General features: G+C 35.6%; 1 protein-coding gene across 1 annotated transcript; it reads right to left on the reverse strand.

The window, feature by feature from the left end:
* Positions 1–2,886: 2,886 nt before the first annotated feature.
* LOC114459827 (phosducin-like) lies at positions 2,887–9,834 on the reverse strand. Its single transcript, XM_028441977.1, is given in 6 exon segments — positions 2,887–3,047; positions 3,050–3,082; positions 8,552–8,664; positions 8,745–8,964; positions 9,558–9,685; positions 9,786–9,834. Coding segments are annotated over 6 exon segments (699 nt in total). The 3' UTR covers positions 2,887–2,891.
* Between the last annotated feature and the right edge of the window lie 1,813 nt (positions 9,835–11,647).

Here is an 11,647-nt window from a genome sequence, read left to right on the forward strand (position 1 = left end):
CCACACCTAACCCTAACAAGGCCCCGCCCCCCCTCCTTTTCCTAACCCTAACTTCCCCTCCCTATACCTAACCTTAAACCACCCCCCCCATACCCTGACCCCAACTTTCCCTCCCTAACCCTAACCCATCCCTTTCCCAACCCTAAACCCTCCTTCCCATACCTAAGCCTAACCCCTTACCCGACCCTAACCATTCCTACCTCATTAATTTTTAACTTTTATTAAATAATTTATGAATTTTCTAGCAAGTTTTTAGAGGTTACCACTGTTTTATAAATTTTTAACCCTTTTATTTATGACAATCAGGTTGCTGCGCTGGGACCACGCCCCCTGGTGCTCCTAATTCCCATGGGGACCTATGCCTCCTTTTTTGTCCTTTTTATGGGTGTCTGGATGTTTTATTAATTTACTATTTTTTATTTTTATAATTTTTTTTAAAAAAAATGATAAAGGGGATATCTCACCTGGGGTGTGAAAGGATGTCCTGTGCCAGTGCTAATTTTAAAGAACCCTAACCTAACCCTAACCCCTTACCCTGACCCTAACCATTCCTTCCTCATTAATTTCTAACTTTCTTTTATCAAAGAATTTATGAATTTTCTAGCAAGTTTTTAGAGGTTATTATCACTGTTTTATAAATTTTTACCCCCTTTTTTTAGGATAATCAGGTTGCTGCGTTGGGACCACGCCCCCTGGTGCTCCTAATTCCCATGGGGACCCATGCCTCCTTTTATGTCCTTTTTTATGGGTGTCTGGTTGTTTTATTAATTTACAATTTTTTATTTATTTTTTTTAAAAAAATGATAAAGGGGATATCTCACCTGGGGTGTGAAAGGATGTCCTGTGCCAGTGCTATTTTTAAAGAACCCTAACCCTAACAGGGGGATGGACCGTGCACCGCCCAATCCTCGCAGGGGAGGGGCACGTTTCCCCCATCCTAACCCTGCCTTGCCCTTTACCTTAATCCTAACCTTAATCGCTACCGCCTCCACCCAGCGATTGATCGTTTTGGGCCCTAACTCGTAAACCTAATCCTAACCCTAATTGCCACCCACCGCCGTGGTCAACTCGGCTGCCGCGAAGAGTTGGTCTCTGTTGCTCTGGTGTTTCCGCTAGGTGGGTTGGTCTATTAGTTACAGCGCTTTGCCATGCTAGGTGGCCTTCTGGGACCACCGTGAATTTCACCGCCGTGGTCAGCTCGGCTGCCGCGAAGAGTTTGATCTCTGTGCTCCGGTGTGTCCATGGGAGGTCGGCTAAAACCTAATTCTTCCTCTAATTCCCACCCTGGTTTTTACACCTTGCCCATAATCTTGATCCTAACCCTAACCCTAACCGCCTCTGTCTTACGGACAACATCCTCGATACCGAGACCTGGATCCACTTTACTACAAGGCACAGACATGCCCCCACTTGCTATCCCGGTTATTATAACCTTTACAGTTCCACATCATCTCGTTGCCTTCACATTTACTTTTCTGGGCCGTGTCAAGTAGACAAAGTGGTGGCTGACGGCCTCTAGTTCGCCTACTGCTGGGCTTCCATGTGCTACATTCCTTATACCTTATTCTGTCTCCTTTACACTCACTCTACTGATCCATCTTCACATGATTTCTGAAGAGAGTACACGGTTTGGTGGGATACGAGTAGCATGCAACGGCCAGTGCCTTGCCTTTGATTCCCTCTTCCAAACTGGAAACATCCGAGGAATCATCAAGACCCATAAAATCTTTACCTAACCCTCGCTTTAAAATTTTACCTATTTTAAAGACAAATAGCCCACATTAGCTCGGCCTCATTTAAAATAAATGCTTTGTGCTGTGATTGTTATTGTATTTTACATCGACAGATCATCTGAAGAAACTAATAGTAATAATCTGCAGCTGGACCACTCTCGTCTGAACTCTGCAAACGTTGAGGATTAATAATTTTATTGTTAATTTAACATAAACAAAACTCTTTACCTACCATGTTCTGAGAAACTACTGTCTCATCTAACAATAGAAGAAGAGTAGCTTCTTCTTCTTTGGTTGTTGACGGCAGTTGGCACCCAAAATGTTGCATTACTGCCACCTTCAGGTGAAAAGCTGCTGCGCAGGTGCCCATGTATGGAGGATTAGCTTCTGGAGCAGGGCATGGAGGACCGGGGCATGGAGGTTCTGCAGCTGGACCCCTCTCGTTTTTTCCCCTAGAACCCTAACGCCATCACACTTTACAGATTACACACTCACATTCCATACTCATTCCATTTTACCTATAGTTTTTCTCCAGGGCTTGTCAATCAGACAGCGGTGGCCGACTGCAATTAGTCCACCTACTACTTAGCTCAGGATATACTACACACACAGCACGCACTCCGTACTGATACATATCCATAAAACTACTTGATGAATGTACCTGATATGGTGAAACGAGTGCCCTGCCTTTGATTCTCTATTCTAAACTGAGGACTGTTCAGGGGTTTCATTGACACCCATAACCAATAAACCTGACCCATATTGGAAAATCTTATCCAGGGATTCAAACCTTTTAAATCTTTTGTGTCATTGACTTCAGCAAATAAATTGTCTTTTCATTATTTCGCTACTTTGTTCTTAACCTACTGCACATAACATTTTTCTGTTTCAGTGTTCATTTGTTGTTGTTTTCTTGTTGCTATTTAAGTTGGATTAACATTTGATGGAGTATTCATGATTACAAATGCAGAAACAAACACAAATCACATGATAAGAACAAACTTTATTAGTGAGCAAACAGTTTACACCTACAGTAACTGCTCAACAAATGCACTGAATATGCAGATGTCAATGCGTGCGTCATTAGCTGCTTGTGTACGCGTAACATAAACTCCTCTCATATAGCACTCCCTCCTGTTCCCTCTCACTTTTTTCCTTCTACTCCAGATCTCCTCCTTCATCCTCATCTTCTCCGCACGCTGTCAACACCTTCTCAGGAAGCAGGCCGTATTCATTGAGGAACGCCTCCACATCTGGTGCAAAGAAATTCTCTTGGAAGTGTTTGGTGATATCCAAGAAGTTCCCCAGCAACTCTCGCCTGCTTTATAGACCAAAAGGGCAGGAAGAACCTGGACAGGAGAGCAACAAACAAAAGAAAAAACAGAAGTTCAGTCCCAGAAGTTTAATATCCGGTATGTTGAAGCAGCAAAATGTAAAAACCTGTGTTCATTTTGATTCTGATTAATTAATTGTCTTTTGATAAAAATGCATCTATGTTTTACCCTTATTTTAGTTTCAAAATAAGTTTTGATTTCTCTAAAGCACGTGTCAAACTCATGGCCCGGGGTGCCAAATCCGACCCTTTGGAGCATCCAATTCGGCCCGCAGGAGAAAGTAAAAAGTACAGAAAAAACATGAATCATTGTGTAGATGATCAGTTTTCCGGTGATAGTGCATGATTGCAGTCATTTTTTATGTTAAACTGTTTGAAAAAATTATACAAAATCCTTACATTTTCCTCAAATTATTACGTAATACTTTGCTTAATAAAATAGAAATTGGTCAAAAAATCTAGGAAATTAAAAGTGAAAAATATCCTGACTGATATCTTTCACTTATTGGTTAAATATTGTCGTATCTTTTATTTTATTTTTATTTATTTATTCAGTTCATTTCCGACATGGTTGCATTCACAGAAATTCATTTGACATTCAGAGCAAAATCACATCATTGTTTTTTTTTTTTTTTTTTTTTTTGTTTTTTTGTCTTTTTCCATGCCGGAAAGGGCGACGGAAAAAAGCATTATGCTTATCTAGATCCGTCCCCTAATTTGAACACAGATAATTTTACATCCAACCTCGTTTCTTCCCTTTTTTTTTTTTTTTTTTTTTTTTTTTGTGATGTGTTCTCGTCTGCAGTCATTGTTCCTGTTGTTACTCCTCATCACAGTCTCTTTCCCCCGTATTTCCACGAGCTTTCTTTTCCAGTCGTTGTTTACGTTCCTCCAACTCTCCAAACGTGAAGTTCTTCTTCTCTCTGAGAACCTTCGTATCCTCTGAGAGTCGCCTCAGCTTACGATCCATCAGAAAGGCACATGCACAGACACATACCCCCATCATCAGCAGGCCAAAGATCATGACTCCTAGCAGATAGATGTCCTCCACATCTTCCACTTTCAGCTGGGAGAGACGGAGCATCTGGCTTCTCCTTCGTGCGTCCACGACATATCCACTTGGGTATGTGTCCTTTGGACACGGTATTTCGTGCTGAAGCAATTGCCTCGTTGAGAAGATTTTGTCAATGGTGCTCAATGACCAGTTGATGAGTTCCATGTCGTTGCTGTAGAGTTCAATGGAGAGTTGACTTGAGATCTGTATGTGTGTAAAAATGTCCTCCTCGTTTTCTCCTTAAATTGTTTCAGATTATCTGACTGTTGTGTCTCTTTGTCAAGGCTGTTCCAGAGGTTCATGGCTCTATACACAGTACTATGTTTGCCAACGTTTGATTTGATCCTGTTTGGTCTAAACACATTATTATGTCTGAATTCATAGGGATTTTGATTGTATGTGAAACGTTTTTGTATTTGATGTGGTAGTTTTTTAGATGAAGCCCTAAATGCATGTATTTGTGTGTTGTAGTGTATTATTTCTTGCAGTTTTAGGTATTTTGCCTTCTCAAATAATTCGTTTGTGTGTGTGTTGTGTGGTGCTTTATGTAAAATTCTTATAGCTTTTTTTTGTTGTTTAAATAATGGTTCAAGATACGTTTTGTAGTTATTTCCCCATATTTCGGAGCAGTAATTTAAGTGCGATGCTATGAGTGAAGAATAGATTGTTTTAAGTGATTTGGTTTGTAGGATTTGTTGAAGCTTCCATAGGATGTAACTGCTTTTGGCCACTTTGTTTTTAACTATTTGTATATGTTTTTTCCAGGTCAGCTTGTCGTCCATCCACACTCCTAGTGCTCTATATTCTTTAACTTCTTCTATTATTTCCATGTTTAGTTTCAGTCTTATTTCTCCTATTATTTTGTTTTACTGACGTTTAGGGCTAGTTTATTTACATCTAACCATGTTTGAATTTTTGATAATTCTTCATTTGTTGACTCTATTAAAGTTTTAATGTCTTTACCTGAGCATAGGATGTTGTATCGTCTGCAAACAACGTTAGTTTGAGGCAGTTTGTGACTTTGAAAATGTCGTTTATGTATAAAATGAACAGTTTTGGCCCTAAAATTGAACCCTGAGGAACACCACATTGTATGGTTTGGCATTTTGATATGTGTTCTTCAAAGTCAACATATTGTCTCCTATTTGTCATATAGCTTTTAATCCATTTTAAGGCGTTGTGCTTTATTCCGTAATTTTGAAGTTTTTCTTCTAGAATATCATGATTAATTGTGTCAAAGGCTTTTTTTAGGTCCAGAAAAATTCCAAATACAAATAGTTTTTTTTCTAATGCTTCTCTAATATTCTCCGTGATGTCAATTATAGCCATTGCTGTTGAACGTCCTTTTCTAAATCCATATTGTCCTTCATGTAGTATATTATTGTCTTCTATAAATTTGTCGAGTCTGTTCATGAACAGTTTTTCCAGAATTTTTGATAATTGTGGTAACATTGCTATAGGTCGATAATTAGTGAAATTACATTTTTCTCCACCCTTGTAAATCGGTCTGATTTTTGCAATTTTCATTTTTTCTGTGAAAACACCATTCTTAAATGATAGATTACTTATATGTGTTAGTGGCGGGGTTATTTCAGCTGTTATGGTTTTTATTAGACTCATAGTTAGATTATTAACGTCTCTGGATTTTTTTGAGGTACTGGTAGTGATTATTCTGTCCACCTCTGCTTCTGTTACTTCTTCAAGTACAAGATACTTATCAATGTCTTTCTTCTCATTGTCAAAATGGTTCCATTTAAGTGTTGGGTGTTTATTTATTCCTTTCTCTGTGTCTTTTCCAGTATTTATGAAAAAACTGTTGAGTTCTTGTGCTATTATGTTTTTATTGTATTCTTTTACATTGTTTATTATAAAATGGTCTGCATTTTTTTCTTTGCATTTGCGCATGGTTATGTTATTTATTATTTCCCACAATTTTTTGTTTTTGTTTTTAATCTCTTTTAATTGTTTTTCATAATATTCCCTTTTTTTTTCTCTAAGTAAATTATTAACTTTGTTTCTGTATTTTTTATAACGTATTTCTGCTTTTAATGTTTTTTCTGTTATATATTTTTTATATCTTACATGTCTAGTATTGTTTGTATATGTAAAGGTGTAAACTAGGGCACAATAATGTTTAAATTACTCATTTTCCTGCATTATTTCTGTGGCCCACTAGAGATCAAACAGGTCTGTATTTGGCCCCTGAACTAAAATGAGTTTGATGCCCCTGCTCTAAAAAATTCTTATTTTGACCATTTTTTTGATATATTTTTTATAGATATTTCACACAATCTTTCAGTGATATTGTGTAAGATGTGGCAGAATTCTAAGGATTAAATCATGCTAGTAAACATTTTAACTCTAATCAGTAGCTTATAATAAAAAAAGCTTCTACCCTGCCCAACATAGTTTTTGTAATTTAATAAAGTTTGAGATGAAACAAAAACAAATCAACATGATACACCAGATTGTTATATTTTGTTTTTCGTCTTTACATTTTGTTATAATTTTTACATTTTATTAGAGATGTAACGATTAATCGTAAGGCAGTTAAAAATCTATTCATAGGTATCACGGTTGATATCATTTTTCTGAAAATTGAATCGCAGTACTTTTTTTAAAAAGTACAAGTGTAGGCGGCGGGCGGAGTCTGCTAATACTTTCTTTCTGGCTGCCTTCTACTCTTAAATATGTTAATAAATGATTTATTGCCCCTTTAGCACTGAAATAATATCTAATATTACTTGAATATCTGTAAAAGTCACGTTTTTCTATTAGCTCTGTCTGCTAGCATAGCATCTCTTCTTCACTGCTAGAATATCTGCATGCCAACCGACCACTGTGTTACCAGCGCCCTCTGCTGGTCCAAACAAATATGACGTAAATCAGTGCAATCACGGTTTTTTTTTTTTTAAAGTCCAATTGTTAAGGCACAAAATACATTTTCAGTTGCAGTTTTAAAAGAAAAATAACTATTATGCAGTTTTGCATTGTTTAATATAGAACCAGAATTTAAATTAATAGGCTTCATTTTCATTTGTATTATTCCTTTATTTATTTCATTCAAGATTTATTTTTAGTTAAATTGCATTGTTTTGAATTGTTTATCAAGGGATTCTTTTGACAATGAAAAATAAAAGGAAAATAATACAGTATTTTCTAATTTCTATTTCTAATTTGTCTACAGTCCCATTTTGTAAAATAAATCGTGAGAGAATCGTATCGGGAGTTGAGTGAATCGTTACATCCCTACATTTTATATATTATATTTATATCATAAAGTTGAAAAAGTCATACTCAGTGTAGTGAGGTGAGTTGCACATTTCCTAGTGTCCTTGAATGCACCATTGCTGCATGTCCCTCATTGTGGGCCTTAATTAAGATAATGACCACACGTGAACACCTTTTGATTTGGTTTTGAGTGGCAGGGATGTAAGTACTTTTTCTTTTATTGGAGTGTCTGTTTTTATTATGACAAACGTTAATGTTGACCCCCGTTTAAGAGACGACCTTGAGGGTCAGAACAGATGCAATACAAGGATAATCCACCATGGGGCAGTAATGGTAAGAAAAACATTAACATTTTTACTGAAACACCAATAGGAAGAGTTATTGGGTTGATGCAGTGTGATATTAGTTTATATTTCATAATCTTAGTAAAACGTGTTAAAAATGGTGAATCAGATTTAATACAGCAGGTCTATGAGGTCATGTGACTTTACATCAGTCAATTGTCATTTTATTGCATTTCATGCATTTTACATATTATCAAGCAGCAAAGTCTTTTGTATTTTTAAAGTAAACTAATGAAATGTTTGAATTACATATTGTGGTAATGGGAAACAGACAGATGTGAACACTGTGCAGGACACTTAACATGTGTACCGTGAGAAATGCTGAGTCATCTCTATCTGAACAATGACAAGAACTGTTTTCTGGCCGACCACCATAAAATATCTCATTGTTGCATGAAAATAGCTGCTGTTATTCTCTCTAGTTTAGAGTTTATTTTTGTTTTTTTTTTAACAGTTTATTTTAATTTGTTGTTAATTATTTGGTTTTATAACTCCTTCATTGTTTGAGTAAAAACCAGTGTTTGTGTTGTGGTTTTAAAAAGCAATTAAAAACAATAACGTATTTTTATATTAATACTTGTAAATAAAGATTATGATTGTACACATTCATTACAGAACCATGTTTAGTTCACCTTATTGTCCTTTTCCTCATTTTGAGGTTTAACTTATATTAGCTTAACTTTCTGTCTGGCCCCGCCCTGATGCTGGTTACACTCAGTAAAGTCAATTAATAGTGTGTTTTTTTGCTGCACTTTATTTATTCATTTTGATTTCCAAAAATATTGCATCATATCGTTATTATCTGCTATTGTATCATGACTCAGCGTCTCTATAATATATTGAATAGCTTACTAACCTCAGGGGAAAAGCGCTCAGCAGCGCCCGACGCCACTGCATCAATACGACAAAATTTAACACCAGGAAACTCCAAAGCCAGACAATCCAGACATGAATTCAGCTGCTCACAACCTGATGATGAAGTAGAAACTAGAGATCAGAATACTGTTACATCATGTTTGCATTGTTGCTTCAGAGCTATAGGATTTAACCTTTGACCCCGTGCTGGTAGATGTGAACAATCACAAGAGTGAGACGATGCTCCTGTTCTATCACTTCCAGGAAATCTTCTCCGCTCTGAAGCTCGTGGACTGAGTCAAACCTGGGGCCAAAGCTCAGACGCTGGTGCATCTCCTGCATGCACTGCTTCCTGTAATGCTTCAGGTAACGTTCATCCTCCTCCTGAATCATCTCATATTCCTGGACGCTCATCTACAATCAACAAGATACAAGGTAAAGCACATGTCAAACTTCATGTAAATAAAACTCAATATTTGCAGGGGCTCACATGCTAAATATTGCATGATGATTGCAGTCATTTTTAGTCACTATTGAAAAAATGCAAAATTCTAACGCAATCAATAAATTATCCACAAGTTATGACATTTTACCCTCAAACTATTTTTCTAAATAAAATAAAAAAATTCCCATAATCCAAAAACATTCCTATAAATTACACAAAATTATTCACAAATTCAAGATTTTTTTTTTTTTTAAATAGAAGATCCTTCAGGGACTGATATATCTGTCACTTATTGCTTGGATATTGTTGATGCCTGACATAGTGTATTTATAATGTTCCACTAGCCTCCACTAGATGGCACCAGAGCAAAACTAAATAAAAGTCTAAAGAGGTTTGATTCTGTTCCTAAGCCTTTTGCATGTTCTCTTTGTGCCTGAGAGTTGCTCAGGTTTTATTAAATGTAGTTTTTTTTTTTGCTTCTACTAATTTCTCAAAAACAATCCCAAAAGATTCATATAAATTACACAAAACTATGATCTAATTTGGTTTCCTGTGTGTTTACCTTTCTGAGTCTGTCATCATCTCGAGGGTGGGACATCTGTCTGATCAGTTCCTTCTTGTTTTGAGGAACATTCTGGTCCTCACTGTCCAGTTTAAACCTTCGCCAGTCATTTATTACACCTTTAGGACCTGCAGCCAAACACAGCATTTATTTAAAGTTGACTGTATATTTACTCATTAACCAGACGTTTAAAACTACTAATAAACTAATAAATCACAGAAGTCTGACCTGTGTGATTGGCAGCCAGCTCCAGCTCCTCCTCACCACAGCTACACATCCTGAAACACACACACTTTTGTTCATTCAACCAGAAAATGTCTCATACGTGATTATTTTGAAGCTATCTAAATATTTTGTGATGCAGAGAAGTTTTATTATTTGACATTTTTAATTAATGAATTTATTAAAAAAATATTTTATATGAATCCAAATGTTCCCAAATCTTGAATGAAAAGGAGCAGAAAGAAAAAGAATGTTAAGTCCTCTGACCACAGCATAGAAAACATTACAATAAGCAAGAAAAATAACGATAATACAAAATAAAAGAGCTGTCAGACAACACTGACGTTATAATTCAGTTAATATGTTTGTTTTTTTTAAGAAATATTTTCTTATATCTTTTATGATGTCACAGTTAACCTATTTCATTATATTTAATAAAATTACTGGCTTTAATTTTTCTGTAAAATTTTATTTTAAATGGTTTGGTTTTTTTCATCATATTGTTGCATAAACAGATTTATTAAAATAAAAAACCAAGGTTCCATCAGTTTTGTCCTGAAGCTTGTTTTAGTTGCATGTGTATGAAAGTATATTTTTAATAACTGTGTGTGTGTCACACTAACTGTGAAGCACACTGAGCTGCACTGATCAGATTAAAATAAGATTACCTCAAATATAACACGCAGCTGAAAACACTTCTCATTGACACATTTGTAATAACACTTCCTTTCCAAGTCATTATTATCTATAGATGGTGAACATTAATTATTTATCTTTCTTGATCACTGCAAATAAATACAAGCAAGTATTTATGAAATAATGGCCTGTTGACTCTCAAATAATAGCCAACTAGTGTTTAAATATCACGACTTTCATTTTTCTTGTGATATTGTGAGCAATATAAAATATGACTGAAAGAAAACTGTTTGAAATTGGAAAAATTGAGCGTTTACATTAGGAAAACCAACAAAATATCTCTTCTGCATTTTAGACAGGCATAAATAAGGGCAGCTAAATATGTGTTAACACTAAAACTGTGATATAACTGTTTCTGGGCAATTATAGGACAATGAATTACAACTGTAAGAATAAAAAGGCTGCAGAAAGTAGTTTGATACACATTAATATCTACACTAGAAACCACAATGTGCAAAAGACACTTACCTTTGAATTTTCTATTAAAAAAACTCCAAATTCCTTTTTTCAAATTCCCTTTTCCTTCTTCAGTTTATGAAGACAAAGTGGATGTGTATATGAAAGGGTTCAGGAGTTATCGTCATCTTATCATCCCCGTCAGTCATCCTCAATAATGTGATTAGTTATAATACCTGGATCAGCATCATAGTGATTACAGCACAAATACAAAATAAAACAGACCATATAAAGTGACAGGTATTTTATTTAAATTTGTATAAATATAATCAAAATATTTTTTATGTCCAATGAACAAATGCATTACATGATAATATTTAACTTTTCACAGATATTGGTGGTTACATTAACATTTTCATGATGTAGGTGTATTTATGAGTGTTGGATAAATATTTTATGAATAAAGTTTCCATTCTATCTTTTCAATGTCAGACATGCAGGGAAAATTCAAAATATTCACTTAACCTTCAATATTTTATTAGGGAACATAAAAATCCATTGGTTTTTTTTTTTTGAGAAATTTTTAATTTTAATCTGATTTGTTGTCACATTCAAAATCTCTGACATTAAAATTATTACTCATTTAAAGGTGCAGTCCGCAACTCTCTCCCCCTCCTTCCCCGCTGCTCTCTTGCCCTGCCTCCAAACTTTCCAAAGTCCCTCCCTCAGAGGAGCTAACAAGCTAACGTTAGTCTGACAGCAACATCACAGTGATA

The sequence above is a fragment of the Gouania willdenowi genome, unplaced genomic scaffold (genome assembly GCF_900634775.1).
Source record: "Gouania willdenowi unplaced genomic scaffold, fGouWil2.1 scaffold_354_arrow_ctg1, whole genome shotgun sequence".
Classification (NCBI taxonomy): Eukaryota; Metazoa; Chordata; class Actinopteri; order Blenniiformes; family Gobiesocidae; genus Gouania; species Gouania willdenowi.